Here is a 21,433-nt window from a genome sequence, read left to right on the forward strand (position 1 = left end):
TGATCTTCACACTACATGTTATTTACATTGTAAACCTTCTGTTACACTTACATTATATAAGTATGGTTATATAGGTAACAGGTAATGTAACGTTACCTATATGTAAAATGTTAACTGTATACTCCATGCTGAGGAAATCATCAATAACAATTAGTCTGTTATCATATGATTTATAGACGTGTGCATTTCAGTTTCTCTCTATATAATCTAACTAAAATAAACTCTCATATACAATGTATGAATAAACTACAGTTGATAAACCCGGAAGTCATGACTATCCGGAAGTAAACAACTTCAATATAAACAGTAACCATAGATAACTGAGCCTGTTTACAGGCTTGAATCTGCGCCATTAACAGCACGTTTTGTTGACTTTGAGTAAAGCTGAATGGTGGTTTGGAAGTGTCGCCTTTAGGGTGAACAACCTGTGACCACAGTAGTGGAGACTATATTCGCAAAACGCACCGGAAGGGAGGAGGGCCCGTCTGTCGGTATATCTGTCTGTCTGACGTCGCGTTGCTCGAGACAGATAGAGCCGCCGGTGTTTGTGATGGGAGCTAGCTAACTAGGAAGGGCGATATACCTTTAACGGAGAGAAACGAAACAAGAAGCAGTCAGCGGTGTCGCTGGGTCCCTTAGACACTTTACTGGGATTTCGATATGATATTTGTTAAGCTAATTCTCATGCTTTGCTGCCTACATGATATTACAGGTAAGTCTGCCACTTATTGTAAATGGGAAGTGTTCCGCGGTCGTCGGTGAAGCTAGCGCTAATCGGATCATGCAGTTGTACTCTAGCTATCTAACTTGCTAGCTAGCTGGCTAATGTTACTTGTAACTGTGGGATTTGTTGCTGCTAACCTGTGTGTTTTTTTTTAGTTTGGTGCTCACTTAAGCCAGGTTATCCTGCTAGTAATAACTGGGTATCAGGTTAATTCATTTTGTTTGGCTTATACGGGATTTACTCTAGTAGCAAAACAAACGGCTGTGTTTTGACATTTACTGAGGAGGATATTAAGGCTACATTTCTAACGCTTAAAAACAGAAATTTGAACCTGTGATTTAGCTTGTTGGATCGGAAGTACAGTTTGTATCTCAGTGGCGCTGAAATAAAACTAACGTATCGTGTATGTTTATCTTCGCTGGTAAACGGCAGGTTATTCATGAAGGTGTATCAAATGATACACCACAGCATAGTTTCACAGCTATTACATCCCCCAGAATCAAACATGGAGTTAAATTACATCAATTTTTCCCATTACTGATCTGCAATGACCGTAACTTTAAGCTACTATTGTCAACTACCGTAGTTTACAACAGCAAAACAATCTTCCATGGTATGTAGACCTCAGACAGTTTTCAGAAATGAGTAACAACCTGTGTGTATTGCGTTAGTTGTACAAAGTTGTATTATTTTGGTCATTCTTCAAACGTACTTAGAACTACTAAGATGTGTCAGTCTGCTAACATAACTATAAAATAATAATCTCTTAAAAGGCTCCTAAGTAGACAGAGACTTTTGCCATTTTAATCGTTGCTGCTAGTCATTGTTTCCACTATCACTGAGTCATCATTCATATTACAGGCAGAGAAAGCTAGCAGTTGCAGTGTTTTACAACTGACCGAAATACAGTTCATATAATTGCAGTTATTCCAAACACATTTTCTCACATACTATCATTGCACATATGAAGGATACTAGAAATCCTAGCTAAAACATAATATGGGTGTGTTATTTTTATCTTATTTTTGACACAACAGATGTTACACAGATTATTTGAGGAATGCTGTTAATTCTGATCTGATGTGCATGAAGAGCTGAGGTGGCTCCAGGACAGGAAAAGCAACTAGAACGCTTTTTTTTGGTTTGCTTGTATGTCGGCACAGAGATGCACTGCTGTGAGACTGTGAGCAAGCAGGATTGCTGATGCGTTGCTGTCAAGCTTCACTTCTTAGCTTCCGTCAAGCGTTTGTGAGCTGCTTCATTGTACTTTCATAAAATGGTTAAGAAATGTCAAAGTTAAGTCTTGTGTGCAGAGTTTATGCTGGTTCATTTGCTCAAACTCTACATGTAGCAGAATGAACCAGTCTTCATAAGAAAGCCAGTTTTATGGCTTGTTTCATGTTATTTTCATGCAAATCTCTTTTCTCCCAAAGAACAAGAAGATTGAGACAGAAGAAAATACCCTGGTCTACAGTTAACTTGCTACAAAGTACTTGGAAATTAGCTTCATTCTTGCATTTTTATTCACTGCAACAGGCCCATTTGAATATCTCTTTGTATTGAAATTTGTACTAGCAGTGTTTTAGTACTAGTAAGAATAAACAGACAATACAATCAGTTTTTCCTCTGTTGCCATTTTTGGGGAAGTGAGAGTTTGAAGATAAGTAGGTTATCTCATTTTTGTCACAGCTGCTGTTACTTGGCCAGCTTAAGTGATGGCTTGCTGTAGGGAATTTTTTGAGAAATCTAGCAGAGAGTTTTGTTATGGGCAGTGTTTGTCAGACCTGGTGCTTGCAGTTTTTAGCAAACCTCAGTGGAGTCCCTTTTATTTTTCTACTACATAGTCTTAAAGAGAGATGTTATTACCCTGAGCTCTGGGATGTCTGATGTGTACTGTGTCATCCAGGCTGACTTCACCCAGCATGGATGTCAGTGTGAGGTATAGATCAGTTGTGACCCATACTGCTACTACCTCATCAGTTCCTCTCAGTGTTTTTTCCTCTGTCAAGAAGGAGGCTTAAGCAGACTACTGCACTGAAATCATGATGATGTAGCCTTTACAGTGCAAGTTATTTCTCAGCTTTTTTTATTGCTGTCTTCCCAAAAACATTAAGCTACTTGTTATCAAGGTAGTCTATGTAGTGAAACAAAAGGTCAGGCATTACCATCTTTATTACCACAGTAATGTAACGGCAAATATTTCATAAGAATTGGTAATTAACAAAATAGAGTTCCACCTACAATTTATATAAGTTACTGTTGTTGCAAAACAGTTGGGCCGTGTAAATACATTTGCATACAGTCAGGATAAAACCATAATGATGAATTATCTAGTTTTATTTGTTGGGTTTTTAGTTGTAATCATATTTTATTCATTACACTTTTAAAGAACAAAGTAATGTACTCAAATAGGCTCCTTTCAAACTTTACTGTTGCGTACTTGCTTGTTGTGACAGTGTGCATGCATGCTCTTGATCTTAAACAACGTTCATATTCAGCCTCCTTACATGGGACACAGTATAACCTGCTTACTCAGATTCCTGTGCAGATGGACAGCATTCTTTTTATCCCCATATAGGCAGTGAGGGACATTTTGTAAAATAAGGTCACATTATGTGTGATTATGATGGCAGTTTTTCCACCAGTGGCTCAGTTATTCCCTTTTCTCACCATCAAAACAGTACATTATGTTGACATTGTTTAAACATTTCTGCGCTAAAATGCTCATTGTTGGAACATATCCTAAGTGCATTCACAGACAAGTTGCTGCTAGCTTTGTACCGCCTCTCCCTGTTTGGGAAGCTGTGACTCCCACTGCATGGAAGTCTCACAGCAATGAACAAAGCAGTCCACTGATACAAGGTGGAGTACCTACCTGCATTATTCCTCTTTGCCTGTGGGAGTCTTTTGGTAGCCTGTAAAGGTCCTTTATAATAAAAGCCTAGCTGGCTCACTGTTAACTCTTTAGTTTGAACCTTTACTTATGAATTTATATTTAATGAGAGTTTTGAGGTTGTTTTTTTTCCATTTACAATGACAAACTGGTTTTTAGTTTGTAGAATTTAGTGTTCCCTTTGGAATGTAGATTAGCATTTAAACACCCCACAACCAATTCAGTCATTCAGCTCAAACAATGATATACAGTACTACTGAAACAGAACATTAGTCACCTGATGTGCATCATGTGCTCCTCACTTGTGCTTCAAACTGAGCACTTTGTCTTTGTGAACAGAACAAAGAAAATTGTTAGTATGAAAGCTGGCAGGATTACCTCTGTGGGGTCATGAGAATAAGCTGACTAAGCCTGTTAAGCATATCTAGTGGGAGACAGCCTGTGCTATAGCTGTCCACTAGTGTAGAGATTCATCCCTGATTTTCCAACCTGGCTCCACAGGCCTTTCTGATTAAGACATTTTGACACGTCTTAGTAAGAAAAGCACATGTCAAAGAATTAAAATGAATCATGGTTTAATTACATTCAACTGATTGGCTCTAAATATTGTGCGTCCTCATGCATTGGCAGATTGTCATGACTAAAATGGACACACAGGCCTGATAAAGGTATTTTTAGTATAAAGGTAAAAGAAATGACACTGAATTAAGTTGTAATGCCAGGGAGTCATATTGAAATATCAAAGAAGATTTGTTTATTTTTTTCTTGGTTTCTTTTAAAAAGCAAAATAATAATAATGTGCCTTTTAAATTTTCTTTCAGGCCAGTTTGGGAACCCTTTGAACCAGTATATTCGCCATTATGAGGGTTTGTCATATGACACGGAAGCCCTGCACAAGAGTCATCAGAGAGCCAAGAGGGCACTCTCTCCTCAAGACAGGACGGTGCAGTTGGACTTCCTTGCCCATGGAAGGTCAGTTCAATTTCACACACACACAGTCACTGTACTTCTTCACTCTCAACTTGACCTCTTATTTTGTAGGTCAAATTTTATTTGTTTATGCTCATATAATATAAATAATATATGTGTTGGATTGTACTGTCACGTTTAACTTTATCACCACCAAAAAACAAACAATAAAAAAGCATTGATTATCTGCAGACAATGAATTGGCCCATGAAACCAAAAGATTCACTTGCTTGATTTGGTTTTGTTGTTTCATATTGAAATTGGATCTCTAGAATTCATAAAGTGTAACTGCAACATGGACTTTCAAAGAACATCACTGACTTGATATTAAATAGGTTTAATACCTGAAATTATACATCCCTCTATGATATTGGCCTCTGTTGAAACACCAGGGTCAACAATGTGGTTAATCAGGACTCTGAAAAGACAGGACTAACCACATTATTGCAAGCTGATCTTTTCTTTTCCAATTTTCGACTTTGGAGACAGTGGACTCCCTGGATTCGTGGTCTTTCTGAGTTTTAAATGACATCATAATTCAAAATAAACTCTTATCAAGTTGTCTGAGTACAGTGGTGCCACCACTGTTTTGAAAACAGATTATTTCAGATAGTAACACTTAGGGCTGGGTATTACCATCAATTTCCTAGATCGATTCGATTTCGATTCTTAGGGTTTTAAATTGATTAATCACGATTCAATTCGATTCGATTCGATTCAATCTGAATCGATTCAATCTGCTCTTAAATAATGAAAATATACAATACGTTGCAAAATACACGTCTTTATTTTGTAAATTTGACAGTTCACATGTAACTGTAAACAAAACTGTCTTATCCTATTGTATTAAAAAAAGTGCAAATGTAAAAAGTGCTCATATGAATGTTGCAGAAAATTGCACTTTTTACATGAAAAAATTAGTATTAGTATTAAATATTAACAATCGTAGACAGTAAACTTAAACTGTCACACAGAGATCCTTGTTGAGGAAAAGGAGCTCATTGACATTTGCTGACTGTATTTTCATTCGTGTCACATCTTTCACAGATGTATACATCACGGGGATCACAGTTTCATTCAGATGTTTACGTTGCACCATAACGTAGTGTGGTTCGAGCACCTGAATGAGCTGCCGGAATCCTTCAGTTTCCACTGCCGAGTATGGGCGTAAATCTCTGCAAACAAAAGTTGCGATGGCCTCTGTTGTCTTTATGGGCCACGGAGACTCTGACGGTAATGCTGGCAGGTCCTTCAGTTTCTTTTGTTTTGCTCCGGGCGGTGTACTGTCGGAAGCTAAGTTTAGCGTAGTGTGGTACCTTGTCAGGTGGTTTCTGAGGTTTGTAGTAAACCTACAATAACTGAGCTCTGATTGGCATATCTTGCAAACTACCTTGGTTTTATCAAGCTCTTCGTCCTTTGTCCTTTTAAACTTGAAATGATTCCACACTTCGGATTTCATTTGGGATGGCTTGCCGAGCGGTGTTTTCCCTGCCTTAGCCATTTTGGCTGCGTGCCTGAATGACGCGACGTACGACTGCGCAGCTGCGTCATCACGCACCAGAGCGCTGAGGGAGGAAAATCACACAACACAAAAAAACTCGATCTCATGCCCTGTGAATCGATAGTGCAAAATTTAAATGGAATCGATCCGAAATCGATTAAATCGATTTTTTTACCCAGCCCTAGTAACACTGTTTGAATGTTTTTAGATTGTATCGGCTGAGTTCTTGTCACTTTGTATGAAAATACAAGAGAGAGAAAAAAAAGAGATGGAGGACAGTGGGAAAAACACATTGTTTTATAGCAAGGAAGTACATTTTTGTGGACAGTAATGGCAGTAAAAACAGACTTTTGAAAAAATATTTATGTTTGTTACCTTTGGGACATGGAACCAAAGGGAGATCGGAAAATCTTTGTGTTTATGGAAAATTGTGGTGTGATATCGGTTATCTTAACTCACCAACAAAAGAAGCTACCATAATATTGTATACAAATACAGTATACTCGTGTGATCAAGGTTCCAGTTTGATTATTCTGACAAATGGAAAATGCTTTTCATTTGTCCCTTTCTGCCTCACACTCATTTCTATCTGCTTGTCTTTTTTGCTCTTTTCCATTTAAAGTGAAATCATTTACCTTAGCAGCATTGTTTCCTTTCCTCTTCACTGAGGCTGTCTGTTGTAGGTTATCAAGGTCCTGTCAAACAGATCCTTTTCCTGTTTTTGTGCTCTTTCCGGCCATTCGTTGCCTGAGAGAAACGAGCAGTTACCTTATCGGCCTTGTGATATTGACAGTAAATACTGAATCTTTGATTTACTTTTTTTTCATTTTCCCTGTATGTATAGTATAGTAATTAGGATTATGTGAAACAAAAGACCACTACTTATTAAATACTGTAAATAAAACTGTATGACAAAAAATGTCAAAAAATAAATGAATTGTAGTAGTGTAATCAATGCAATTTCCATAACATTTAGGGTTAAGTCATTTCCCTTGGGACTGATTGATTTCAGTATTCCACCCAGGCTTTTTGACTTGGGAACCATTTCTTTGATGCAAATACCAGTTTACTTTCCTGGTTACCCTGTCTTTTTATATAGACACTGCATATTAGGACAACTGCATTTTAGCTGTAGCCATGAAGAGACACACAATGACTGATTTGATAGAGATGGTGGAGAAAGAAGGCAAATGTCAGAGAGAGAAATGGAGTGGCATATCGCATATGGTGGAAATTCAGCCTGGGGCTTCCTGCTCAGGGTATTTATGCCTTTGAGGTATGCACCCTCACCACTCTGCAGCCATGTGTCGGCCACACTGTATGCTTCTGTGTCAGGTGCTAAACACAAGTTTGTTGTGCTGCCACACTTTTGGTTTAAACCTTTTTACAAACTTAACACCCCTCAGTAGCATTGTGTCAAAGTTAGTTTTTGCAAAACTGAACCTTATCTTAGTTTAAGTACAAAAAAATGGTAATAATGTAATAATAATAATGTATACCTTTGTATATCCCTTGAAAGCTTTTGCCCAGCCCTTAAAAATTCCTTTTCAGTGAAGAAGTATGACTACCAGTTTGTACTGTTGTTTTCAGCTCCTGCTGTTGCCGTTGCTGATGTGTTTAATGGGCAAACCTCACATCTCACTGTTAGCACTGATGTTTGAAAGACGGCACGTGTCTGATTTTTAATCTTTTTACAAAGGCGAGTACAGTATGTTGCAAAGCATGCTAATTTTTTAATGCTCTAGTTGCAGCATTACAGTTTTGATGTAGAGTCATGCATAAGGAAACATAAAGTAATGATGTTTAAAGTGTTTACAATTTCTGTTTTGTAATGCATTTAAACATTTTGGTGGCGTAAAACTTGTACCTTATTTGTTATATATGCACCAACTTTGTTAACTCTTTGTGTGTATAAACAGATACTCTTCCCTCTAGAAAATCAAAGGCATTCCCCTGTGGCACTACAGAGGTTTATGTAACCAAAGAAAAGCTGTCTTGTATACCCACTCACATGAGTATCTGTGGCCTGATCAGGTGACAGAACAGGCCACAAATCACACAGGGTCTCTAACAAGGCATCCAGTCAGACATTGGCTGATACAGTGTTGGTGGCAGTAACAAAATTCACGTTTTTTTTTTTTATAATCTGCAACCTTGCACAATGCAGTACCATTTATGGAGGCATGGCTTGTGGGTACTCTCTTTCTTTGCGATGCTCTGCTTACTGAGCAAAATGTATGACTGTCAGATGCTTGAGTCAGTACGTTCAGCATTTGGGATGTGTGTGAATAATTTATCAGTTAGCTGCTTCTGTGAGATGAGAACCACTGACATGATCCTTAGCCTGTTCTCTTCCTGTCTGTCGTATACAGAATACGTTTTATTTGTCTGTGATATGTTGGAAAAATATAACTTTAAATGTTGCATTCAATAGTCATCCAAACACAGTGTGTTTGAGTATTAGGAGGTTAATCTTAGAAACTATGCTCTAAATCTGCCTTTGTGGAATGATGCAGCTAACAAGGTCTGAATATAATGTTTGCAACAGTTGTCATGGTTTAATAATGCAGATTCAATTTATAACTGAATACGCTACTTCTGGAATTGTCTGTGGCTGTGACTAGTGTGCCATGGTGGTATTATGAGGTGGCCTGACTTTTAATGGGTGAAGATAAGGTTATGAGGTCATATTGATTGTTGAAGGGCCCATTAATAAGGTGGCAAGAGGTCAGGAACTGTAGTCAGCATGCCAGGATTTATAACAAGCAGAGGAATTTATACTATCTATTGCCAGATAGTTTCTGTGTCACACTGGGCACTTTGAACAACAGGTCGTATTACAGGCTTTGTTACACATGTTTTGTGGGTCTCCTTTCTGATCTTTTTGTTCAAATTCTTTTCTTCTGTCGTTTTTCTTTTAGTACCCTACTCTTGCTTCACCAAAAAAGGTTCTAACCTAGATTTCCTATTTTCCTAAGGACCTAATACCTTGTTGGTATGTTTTAATACTTATTAGTGCTGTAGCCAAAAATTGTATTATATTGGGTATACTTAATATATAGTGTTCTGCAAAAAAAATGTGGTAGAATAATTTTGTCAAAGCAGACGCCCATACTATAAAGTGCTGCGGGAAACCCTGTCATCCTGAGTGGGAAATCCTGATCTGTGTCTGACCCTTAAAACATCCTTTGCTTTCTAACATTTTCCCAATGACATATTTTACTGTGTTCTTATACTTGTTCTTATAAATCTCTCTGTTGTTTCACTGTACTAATGTTTGGAAGAAGTACATGTGCAATATCTGATCTCTTAACTGTACAAGGGTGCTATTACACAGTTCATGGAGAATGTTAAAGCGTTTTTGGCCTTGTTTAGATTTCTTGAACATAACAAATCTGACTACCTGTACTTATAAGGGCTCACTGTGCTGTAGTAATAAGCCAGTGAGCTGTCATTTAGAGGAGGTTCACACCTTGTGGCCTACCTATGTGGTTACTTTAGAGAGATTCTCCTCCTTGCTTGAAATCCCTTAAAAATACAAAGCATGTCCTCAGATTTCCGGGAAGCTAGCAGCTCATGTGCGCCTCATGTGATGCTTGTCTCTGACATATTTTTATAGGGTTTAGAGGAATCCAAGTAAAGACCACTACACTGTGCACAGATATTCATGTGGTTCTCCTCATGACATAACTTATTGAACACAGCAGATTAGTAATGCTTAGTAAACATGAGTTAATAATGTCGCTCTCTGTGCAAAATTATCACTCCACTTTGCATTCTGCCAGTGCTGATGAATTTCCTGTTATACTGTGTTCAAACACATATTAAGCTTTGCATTTCTTGTTACATGTTTACTCTAACTACAGAATGATATTCTGTTTTTCTTTTTAGACATTTTAACTTGAGACTGAGGAGGGACACAAGTCTTTTTTCCTCTGATCTCATAGTTGAGGTATCGGGGGTGGAGGCACCAGTAGATACATCACATATTTACACTGGAGAAATATTTGGTAAGTCCATCTCTCCTTAAAGGTAATCTCTGATCCATTTATGTTTTTTTCACAATACATTTAAGTGAAGAAGGAACTTTAATAATGTAATCAAATCTTATTGTGTCTGTGTATATTAAAGACAACTTTTAATGGTTTTGTATAATATGTAACCCATCACTGTCCTTTCATCCAGTTATACCATTTATTCTCATTCCCTTCCTTTGCTGGACATTTTCCTGCTGCCAGTCTGCAGCAGAGTTCAAATGAAAAGGAAAAAGAAAAAAAAAACGTCATGATCAGTGCATATAAACAAAGCGAACTGAAATAATGACATTTGTATATTTTTCTAATCAAAAACAATACCTGAGCTTGTATTAAGGATAGATTTTAAAGGTTATAAAGCAACATTTTGAAACTATATCAACATAAACAAATGGCTTGCCTTGAACTGTCATTTCTTCAATATAATCATATCAAAGGCCATTTTTAAATATGTATATATGTGTGTATATATATATATATATATATATATATATATATATATATATATATATATATATATATATATATATATATATATAAAACTGAATAGTGTTTCTTTGAAATGTTTTAGGTGAAAAGGGCACACTGACCCATGGCTCTGTGGTTGATGGGCGCTTTGAGGGCTTCATTAAAACCCACCATGGAACGTACTATGTTGAACCCTCAGAGAGGTACCTAAAGGACAAGAATCTACCCTTCCACTCTGTCATCTACCATGAAGGTGACATCAGTAAGTATACTTGTGTTTATTGGAACACAAGATTTTACATTTAAATCAATATAAAATATGTACAGGGAGTCAGGTGGCTTTATAGTCCTTAGACAAGTCAACACAAGACAGGAGAGAAGGTTATGTTTCACAGACTGGTAGCAGCAGGACTTGGCTCAGGCTTCTGAGCCGTGGGCAGCATGGTCAGTATTTATACTGGATACTGAACTGCAGCCAGGTACAGCATAGGTATGACTCATAGCCTTAGCTATGGTTGGCCTTTAACAAATTCAGGGACTCTGGGAAACTGAGAAACTCTCAGCCACTGATTCTGAGAGTTTCTCCATCTGTTCCTCAAAAGTAAGCTATTTTGAAAGTGATTGGAAGTAATCGGTAGATTTAAGCAAGCTGTGGTTGTGGGTAAACACATTGAAGCAAACACAGCATGAGTCAAAAAACTATTGAGTAGCTTGACTCATGATTCTAGCCCAAACAGTTGTATTTAGCGGACAGGGAGTCTGCCCTGCCCTGGCTTTGGGCTGGCAAATTTTTACTGCACTCTCTCCTGCTAGTTACTTTGTCGAAACACACACTGCTAAATCCACTCATGTATGTTTTTGAGGTGCAAAAATTACATGATTTTAATTTAATTTAGGCATCTTGTTGTTGTTTTATGTTTATGTCAAGGAAAAGGTGTAAATCTTGACTGCTTGCTCATTTTTATTTTTTTTCCATTGTTGAAAAATCAAAGGCCATTTGATAAGCAGTTGAAAAGGACAGCATTCACTGAGGGGACAATGGTAGCTTTCTCTAAAAAAAATCAAAAACACATTGTCCAAGGCTGAATGTGTTTTTTCAGTATGTGTTTAGTCAGTTTAATAGAACTACTGAATGACCATTTTCTTGCAGTTAAAACTGTGTGTGTCTGTGTGTGTAAAACATTGCAGCTGGCATTTTGCAACTTTCACATAACTTTTGTAGCAGGAGGGGTTGCACAAGCTGCAACACCCAATTATCTGTAGCTGCTATTTGAGTGCTGTTGGAGAACTTTGAAATCAAACATTATTTCCTTTGGGTGTGTCCATTGTTGAACCATAATGTGACTCATTACTACAGCGGAGGTGCTTGTATATGATAAGAATGATCCTCCCTTGGTTTGCAATGCAGTAAATACAGGTTCTAGTGCACAGTGTAGACAAAAACAGTATAAATATTGATTGTAAACACTGTGTGTAGTACCACTGTAACATGACATTACTTGACTTGAGTTCCTTGATAAATTGGAGAAAGGCTGGGCAGCACGAAAAAGTAGTTGTTTCAAATAACTGAAGCAAATAATGGGTAATGCCCTTCTCTGCTCAGATTGAATGGTGAAAGAGAAATTTAAGGAGAAAGGAAGATAATGATTTGCTAGCCCTGCCACTAACACTCAAGCATTTTATTCGTTGCAGCTCCTCCAGCACTCACACAAATTCACCTTCTCCAGCCCACCACACATGATTCTAAACAGATCCATAATAAGCTTTTCACAATCATTCCCTTATGCTCTCCCTATCTGCCAGATTATCCTCATAAGTATGGCTCAGAGGGCGGCTGTGCGGACCACTCTGTGTTTGAGAGGATGAAGAAGTATCAGGCGTCAGCACTAGAAGACCCAGTCAAAGTAAGTGTCAGCATCGCAGCAAAACCCCTCCCCCTCCTTTGCACTCATAATTGAACGCACAGATGGGCAAGGCTCATGAGATTAAAAGATCCCATCTAATTTCCAGCCTACCTTACACTAACAGCAAGTGCATGTATATCTTTTTTTATCATAAGGTGTGTTGGAGTAATACTGATTTGCTGAATAAATGGTGTTTGTTTTTTTCAGGAGTTGAACAGTGTATTAGAAGAAGACCGATCCCATGGTCCTGTCATTTTGAGGAGGAGGAGGGCTGCAGGGAAAGAGAAAAACACCTGCCAGCTTTTCATCCAGACTGACCACCTCTTCTTCAAATACTACGGTACAAGAGAAGCTGTCATTGCTCAGGTATGCTAATTATTGCTAATTATCTATTTATATTATAGTAAAAGAGCCTGGTTTGTTGATGTGCTGATTTGACTACTGTACATTCTGCAGTGCCAAAGCTGAGCTCACATCAGTTCCTGTTTTTGGCTGCTGCCCAGCTTGTGTTGCATTGCATTGCCACAGTTACCACTATTAAACGGCCATTATTTTGTTGTTAAAGATGTATGCAGCAAAAAATACTTTTATAATCATTATACTATGCATAATGAATGTACATCTCACCTCTTGATAAAAGAAAACTGTCCATCTCTTTATCTGCAATGCAAGCAAAACCTCTGACTTCTCTGTGATTTTCTCCACAGATATCGAGCCATGTGAAGGCTATTGACTCCATCTACCAGGCCACAGACTTCATGGGCATACGCAACATCAGCTTCATGGTGAAAAGGATCAGGGTGAGTTGAATCCCAATATCTCTCAAACCTAAATGGCAGCTACCATTTTGAGTTTGAAAATTTGGGCTGTGGTGCAGCCGGATTATGTAACAACTGACCTAGAAAAGATCAACCATGCTAATGTGTCAGTTGATCTGTCTGCTTGGCAGAGAACATTTGTGTGTAGACTGAGTTTATTCCACCAGTGTAAAGGCTCCTGTTTGTTTAATTGTCTTTCAGATAAATACCACCATTGACGAAAAAGACGGCACCAATCCCTTTCGCTTTGCTAACATTGGAGTGGAGAAGTTTTTGGAGCTCAACTCTGAACAGAACCATGATGACTACTGCCTGGCCTATGTCTTTACTGACAGAGACTTTGATGATGGCGTCCTCGGCTTAGCTTGGGTTGGGGCTCCTTCAGGTTGGTACCATCCACAAACACAGTGTCTCGACTTCCTGTTTGCTAAGAAACATTTAAAGTAGTTGGATGTTTAAAACCAGGCCATGAAGTGCTCAAACAAGGGCAAGTTTCAGGACCACTCTGAATCATTAGAACTTTTTGAGTCTTAAATCAAGTGAAATGTGAAAGAATTCATCCATCTTAACCTGGAAAACAGGAGAAGGGTGCTAAATTGCAATCTTTTTCCATGAGGTTTGGATTTAAGTCTTGTGCATTTCAGGCAGGCCTTCCTTTAATAAAAATTTCCATACAAGGTTGGTTAGAATCGACTGCTCAGCTGTATGGTAGAGTGTCTACAGGCAACTCCAGCTTATCCAGTAGCATAGGGACTGGCTCCAGGGTTAACGTCTGTATTGCAGGATGCTACAGCATTTTTGATTGGTTGATTATTTGTTTTGTTATATTATAAGTTGAGGTCTCAGCATCTGTGGCAGAATTTCTGCAGCCAGCAGAAGAAGCAGAGTCTGGATGGTCTCGCTATGGTGGCACCAGGGTTCCTTAAAATAATGAAAAAAATTTCAACCATGTCCATTAACCCTAGCACACCCTGATAAGCCTTACCATCTTGGTTATTGCATTACCATCTCTTTTCTCCACTTCTCACACACACACACACACCACTCCTAACTGAGTCAAAGGGAAACTGAATGCATTGCTCATTTTGTCAGCATTTTGTTTCTTGATTTCCTCTATTTCTGTGTTCCTCGGAGTCACTGGGTTTATTGGACTACAGTGACACAGGGAGGAAAGGGTGTAAACTGAGTCTTCTTCTAGACAAAGTTAATGAATGTATTTTACTTTCAACATAAAGAAAATTGTCTTGTGGGCAAACCTTCACTATCCAAAGTACTCGTTTATAAATTAGCTTCCAGAGCAATGTGTTTGGTCTAAATGTGAATAAATCAATAATTTATATATTAATCAGTAATACATTGTCTATTTATTGTTAGTCATACACAGTTTTCACAAAATGTACTCAACTGTCCATCTCAGTAAAAATGTGAACTTGTCACATCTTAAAAACTTGATAATGACTGGTCAATTGCAGCATTTTGCAGTCTGTTATTTCTGAAGAACAGATCTCTTCTATGTATAACAGATCTTGCTATACAGTTGTGATTACTGTGAAGAAGGATGTTCTTTCTGCTAAAGCAGTCTGGTAAATGTAGTTTAAAATTGAACATGTGTAAAATGAGTGATTTGTTAGTAAGTAGTTATGCAACAAGTAGGTTAATGTGCATTGGTGTCATGACATTAACCCACCAATGGTGATTATAACCCTTTCAAGGAATACCTGTGAAGGTATATCTATATAGAGCTCTATGTGTCTATCTGTTCTTCAATTTAAGGATTTGTGCTGCACCTTCCTGGTAAAATATTATAAAGGCTGCTGAATTATAGCTGTGGTGGCTCTTTCTTCCTTTCTCTTTGAATAAGCTCAGATGGATGAAGAATACAGCAACAAACCCAGACGATCAATACTGGCAAATTAGCAAAGCTGTAAGCTGAAAGAATCGATTGAGTATAAGGCATAGAGAAGAGATGGGTTGCAGTATTTGTTTTGAACAAACAGAGTGTAGAACAAATGACTCAGGCACTCTGGTGAAGCACAACTAACATGACACCTTTGCTGCAACCAGTTGTTGCTGTCAGTGTCTACAAAAGCATTCATATAAAATATGTGTGAGCTTTAAAATGTGTGGTCATCCTTATGTACATATAATGGACACATTGTTTATCGCTTTAAGTGCTTTGGTCTCATGTTTCCGTGCGGCTGGAAGCTGCTTCCTAATGACTGGATTTATGGATTATGGGTAAAGCAGCGGCAGGCGCCTGCTAGTGGTTTTCTGTGTTTTAGATATGTTCTATAGTTCATTTTGTTTTCATGCCAAGCACAGAAAAGCACCTATGGCCTCTCTGATCAAACTATATGCACACCTTTGGAGCAGCCAAAACAAGCTATAGCATAAGCTGTAGCTTTTGTTTTACCCCTTGACTTACCCTAAACTATGCAGACCTCATCATAAGTATTTATTTTTACAGTTCAGGTACTGCAGGTTCTGGTTTAGGGTTCACTTCTTCCTAGCACATCCCCTCAGACCATGTCTTTATTGGAAGATTGTTTTTGTTTTCGGCTCTTCTTTTTCTACTAAAGTCTGCGTGTAATTGTGTGCTTTGGCAGTGTTGCTCAAGGACACACAGAGGTCCACTCTCCCTGCTTTGTGTATATGTGTGGGCTTACATGGCACACGCTCACATAATGTTTGTGCTGGGACACTTGGCCACAAGATACAGTTGTGCTTCAACTTTGTGCCACTTGGACAAATCTTGGAAGTAATGACAACTTAGGCTTGTTTTTCTCTCTTACAGTGAATAAGGCTATTATTAAATGCAGTTGACATTCACTGTGGCAACTTGCAGTGACTGTTTAACTAATATTTGAACAGTGTGATAAAGTATTCTATTTTGATTCTGCCACAGGGAGCTCAGGGGGCATCTGTGAAAAGAGCAAACTGTACTCCGATGGAAAGAGGAAGTCCCTGAACACTGGTATCATCACTGTGCAGAATTATGGCTCCCATGTCCCTCCCAAGGTGTCACACATTACCTTTGCTCATGAGGTTGGACACAACTTCGGCTCTCCAGTAAGTACTATCATAAGTCCCTAAAGTGATCCACCTTTCCTTGCCGTACTATGCATTTTACAGTATTAGATGGAGCCCTCTGACACCTCTCTCCTCCCATCTGCTTTTCTTTGTTTTTTTACAGCATGACTCTGGAATTGAGTGCACCCCAGGAGAGTCTAAGTTGCAGGACAAAAAGGAACAGGGAAATTACATTATGTATGCTCGAGCCACTTCAGGGGACAAGCTCAACAATAACAGATTCTCCATCTGCAGCATTCGCAATATAAGCGCTGTTCTGACAAAAAAGAGAGATGACTGTTTTGTCGGTAAATTCTATCTTATGAATCTGTTTGGTCTCCTGTGTGTGTGAATGTGTGTGAGAGATACTGTTTTAACTCTGTGGTGTGTGTGTGCACAGAGTCCGGCCAGCCTATCTGTGGTAATGGATTAGTGGAGGCTGGAGAGGAGTGTGACTGTGGCTACAGTGATCAGTGCAAAGACCCCTGCTGCTATAATGCTAATGAAGAGGAGGGCAAAAAGTGCAAACTTCAATCTGGCAAAATCTGCAGGTTTGTTTTGGTATAGGACTGTGATCTGTGAAACAGTGATGTAATAATAATTTAGCATAGCATGTATTTGACTTTTACATATTTGTAATTCATTTTACACAGCCCCAGCCAGGGCCCATGTTGCACAGCGCAATGTACGTTCAAGAGCTCTAACGAACAGTGCAGGCCAGAGTCTGAGTGTGCTCAAGAGGGCCGCTGCAATGGAGCTCTAGCTCAGTGTCCCTCTTCAGAGCCAAAGGCAAACTTCACCTCTTGCCATTCAGAAACACAAGTTTGCCTCAATGGGGTATGTTAGTATTTTTTGGCTTCTTTCTGATGATGTCTACTGTTCTGAGTATGTGTTTTAAATGTGTTATCTTTATATTGGGACTAGGTCTGCTCTGGTTCCATTTGTGAGAAGTATGGTCTGGAGGTATGTACCTGTGCCAGCCAGGACGGCAAGGATGAGGCAGCTGAGCTGTGTCACGTATGCTGTATGGAGAAAAGTGAGTGACTGTGAACTGTCCATAGATCAGAACATATTATAGTTACTTAGTAAACAACAGGTTTTCAAACAAATATTTACTGTCAGTATTTCAGAGGTAACCCTTCTTCCTGCCCACAGGTAACCCCAGCACCTGCAGCAGCACAGGCTCAGAAAAATGGGCCAAATTCTTTAACAAAAGGATCACAACACTGCAGCCTGGTTCACCCTGCAATGACTTTAAAGGATACTGTGATGTGTTCATGAGGTGTCGTCTGGTGGATGCAGATGGGCCTCTGGCAAGGCTAAAGAAAGCTATTTTCAATGCAGAGCTCTATGAGAACATTGCAGAGTGGATTGTGGTGAGTGTCACAGTATAAGACTACATGGAGCTGATCATACCTACACACCATTGCTAAGTTTTTTTTTTATATATTAATTATTATATCACTACACTCTGTTACACAGGCTCACTGGTGGGCAGTGTTATTGATGGGCATTGCTCTTATTATGCTAATGGCTGGCTTCATCAAGGTCTGCAGTGTTCACACACCCAGCAGCAACCCCAAACTTCCTCCACCAAGGCCACTGCCAGGTATAGTACATGAACTTACTCTGTCTCACTCAGGTAGTGTGTTTCTACCAATGTATTTGAGACATATGTATACACCTCAAACTATGTGAAAAATACACTGACATTGAACAAAATGGTGCAAAACATGCTTTCATTTATTTGCAGGAAAGTTGACTTGAGCTTGTTATGGTAGAATATTTTTCCCTAACAAATCTTCTTGATTTTCTGTCTCAGATTTTAACCATTTTCAAGATGGTCTACCAGCAAAGTTCTGTCAAGCATACCAGAGAACTGAGGCTATCGCCTCATCAGTTGCAAAGTGCTTGAGACATCTCTTAGGATACACCTTAAAATCGGCCTCATCATTCTGTAAAATAGGTCAAAGCATTAATGTGCGTAGCAGCAAATCAGCTGTGAAACCCATCTCCTTCGACTTTAGGCCTCAAACTCATCTCAGACCCTTCAGATTTTCTCTTCAGAATGCAGCCACAATACTTGGAAACAGTGGGATGTCAAAAAACAGCCATTATGCAATAATCACATATGATGTTAGAGTTTAGAAGGAGAAAATATTGATTATCTTCTTAAAACTAATAAAGATGTCTATATTCTGTAGGTACGCTGAAAAGGAGGAGGCCGCAGAATGCAAACCCTCAGTCACATGGCCAGCGCAATCCCCGTCAGCACAGAGAGAACTATCAAATGGGACAGATGAGACGCTGAGATGCTGGTCTGCTCTTTGCCTTGGTTCTTCTTAGTGCCTACAATGGGAGCACTTCACTCCAAAGAGTTACCTTTACCACATATTGCAAAATTCAAAGAACTTGCAACTGATATAATTTTAATGGACAAAGCCCAAGTGTTTTTTGGGGGGATTATACTTATTCAGCACCTCTGCTGTGGGAGCCTGATTAGCAGTGGTTAACATAGCTTTTATAGGAAATAATATTTCCAAGGAGGGGTGGGTGAGAAATTTAAAGATTTCTGTTGTGGTCTTAATCTTATATATATATTTATGTATTTCAAATATATGTATATATACATATATACATATATACATATATTTGAAAGCATTTTTCTATGTTTGTATGGAGGACAGAGAAGCAGCTCTATCTTCCTTTGTCCTCGGTCTATCCAACTTTTTTCTTTCCTGCTCTTCCTCTCTGAAATGCTGCCATCCTCAGCTCAAAAGCAGAACTGCAGGTCATGTGAGTTTTTGCTGCCAATCAAAAACAGCATTAAGACTTTGTGTTGGAAGAAAACATGCCAATGTGATTAGATAGTTCCATCCACCATCAAAAACTGAACTGCTTTTCATTTCACGTCTTCATGTGTGCAGTTATACAGATGTTGTGTGTTTTCTTTGTATGTTAAAGATTATTTACTGTTTTATTCCACTTTCTCAGGATCAATAAAACAACAAGTGTAAAAGACAGCTGCATGCGTATTTCAGGGTAAAGTCCCTGTGAAGGGTTGCCGTGCGAGTTAGGGGACAGGTTGTATGAAAAGAATGTAGATAAACCAACATATTAAGAAAGGAGGAGGCAGTACGTTTATTTTTTTTTCTCAGAATATGCTTTTGCAGTTTACATAAACGTTTTTAGCCTGGGACTGGTAGGGTGACAAAATGGCTTTTTATGAACCTGATTGTATCACACTTTTAGTTTCTTTCCCTGATTCGTTGCTTTTGCACTGATTTGTGACATATTGTCTTTACATCAACATAGCAAGATTAGAAGAATGTGTTATATCTAAACTCAGAAGAAGACAGCAAATATAAGGTGTTATTACACAAATGTGATCATCTTACCTTTGTCCACTGTACAAATGTGGAAACCTTCAGTTTCTACAAAACACACAAAACCACTCTACATCAGCTCGATTGTCTAAGCCTCTGGAACTCCATGAGGATCCTGTTAGGTCTTAAATTGTTTTTGATTGTGTATTTAGCTTTTATCCACTATAATTGCAGTTCAGATTTGTATATGTGCAAGAATGAAAACTTGGACTAGAGATTCTAACTTTCTTGTTGCTTTGTTGCAGCCTTTTAATCACTTTGTGTCAGCCATCCCCCCCGTGATTGGGGCTCCCTCAAGGGAGCTTTGTTACCCTTGTTAAACCCTCTCGGTTTTGGGTAATTGCATTAAAAATGTGCCTACTCAGAGCAGTGTGACTGTCTAGTGATTTTTACCAAGGCTGAGACAATGCATGAGGTGACACACTGACATCTGCTGAAATTGAAATTGAATGATAATGACAGCAAATTCATATTAACCCACAAATTGCTTTCAGATTGAAACAAATTTTTATTTTCGCCCAGCCATAAATTGGCAAACATGGTTTTCAGCCAGGGTAAATTTAGGTCACCTTCACTGACAGATGGACAAGACTGCTGAATACTCAGTGTGGAGTTACTGGCAAAGCAGACAAATGTAAATCTATAGTTTCTTATAATTATTTTTAAAAGGAAACAACTCAAGTAGGGTAAAAAACAAGCTTGCACAAAGAGCTGTAGCGAGCACGGCATGCAGTCAACATTTGTTTTCTGTGTAAGGTGCCTGGATGTCACATTATTGATCGAATACATTCTATGCAGCGAACAAGTTGGCCTCTTCACAGAGAAATGCCTTCTATGTGTTCTCCTGAGTGGGTGCATGGAAAATTCTGTTGTGAGTTGCTTCAGTGCCCATGTGCTACATGGAGAGTTCTGAGCAGACAAAAATGCAATTCTCTGTTGCTTATTTTCTTTTTGGTGCTACTGGTAGTGCTTTTTGGGTCAGAGCTTAAAGTATATTTTTCATTATCTTGATAAATTTTAATTTTTTGTGTGTGTCTGTGAGTGTGAGCTGGTTTGCAGATTCTTTACCTTTTGTGGGAGATGCCTGTTGTTAGGGGAAAATTTCTCTTTTTTTTTCTTTTGTTCATGTCAATGTTGAGAAAATGTGCACTGAAGTAAAGGTGATGTACACAGAATCCAAAATGTTATAGACTCATTACTACTGTCTGATTTAATGTCTCCCGTATTTTATACAATGTCTGGAGTTGATTTTGTTTCCCATTCTGCTTACTTTGAACATTTTACTAAAAGTTGTAAAGGTATTGTGCAGAGAAATAATTTCTTTTGAACTACTTGAAATGCATTAATAAATCAGAATTGCTCTCGAGTGTTTGTTTTCCCCGTTTGTCCATCAGAGAGTAGTTCTGTCATTGTCCTGAATTTTGCTGTATATTTTTTGCTTTGCGCAGATATTTACGCTACAAAGCTGTGATACATGTATGAGTCAAACGTGTTACACATTTTATTCATGGGCTGTAGTGGTAATATCATTATGAATTCCTCTGGATATGTTAAGCATGTTGTGAAAATCTGAAACTATGACATCCCTGGTTTAAAGTGCAGCAGTTGAATATTCATGATGGTTGTTTTTTCCTGTTCACTGCTGCAGGGTTGACCTGACCCTGTCG

General features: G+C 38.6%; 1 protein-coding gene across 1 annotated transcript; it reads left to right on the forward strand.

The window, feature by feature from the left end:
• The first annotated feature begins 293 nt into the window (after positions 1–293).
• adam10a (ADAM metallopeptidase domain 10a) lies at positions 294–20,393 on the forward strand. Its single transcript, XM_028400997.1, has 16 exons — positions 294–712; positions 4,439–4,589; positions 9,979–10,097; positions 10,693–10,851; positions 12,393–12,493; positions 12,701–12,859; positions 13,201–13,293; positions 13,513–13,696; positions 16,217–16,380; positions 16,505–16,688; positions 16,781–16,931; positions 17,034–17,217; positions 17,305–17,416; positions 17,536–17,756; positions 17,863–17,989; positions 18,585–20,393. The coding sequence occupies exons 1-16, from the start codon at positions 661–663 to the stop codon at positions 18,689–18,691; spliced, it is 2,268 nt and encodes a 755-aa protein (XP_028256798.1). The 5' UTR covers positions 294–660; the 3' UTR covers positions 18,692–20,393.
• Positions 20,394–21,433: the final 1,040 nt, after the last annotated feature.

Source organism: Parambassis ranga, chromosome 3 (assembly GCF_900634625.1).
Source record: "Parambassis ranga chromosome 3, fParRan2.1, whole genome shotgun sequence".
Taxonomy (NCBI): domain Eukaryota; kingdom Metazoa; phylum Chordata; class Actinopteri; family Ambassidae; genus Parambassis; species Parambassis ranga.

Coding starts and splice junctions, on each gene's coding strand:
- adam10a (XM_028400997.1), top strand. CDS start 661: ATGATATTTGTTAAGCTAATTCTCATGCTTTGCTGCCTACATGATATT. Junction 16,689..16,780: donor GAGAGATGACTGTTTTGTCG/GTAAATTCTATC, acceptor GTGTGTGCACAG/AGTCCGGCCAGCCTATCTGT. Junction 17,757..17,862: donor ACATTGCAGAGTGGATTGTG/GTGAGTGTCACA, acceptor TCTGTTACACAG/GCTCACTGGTGGGCAGTGTT.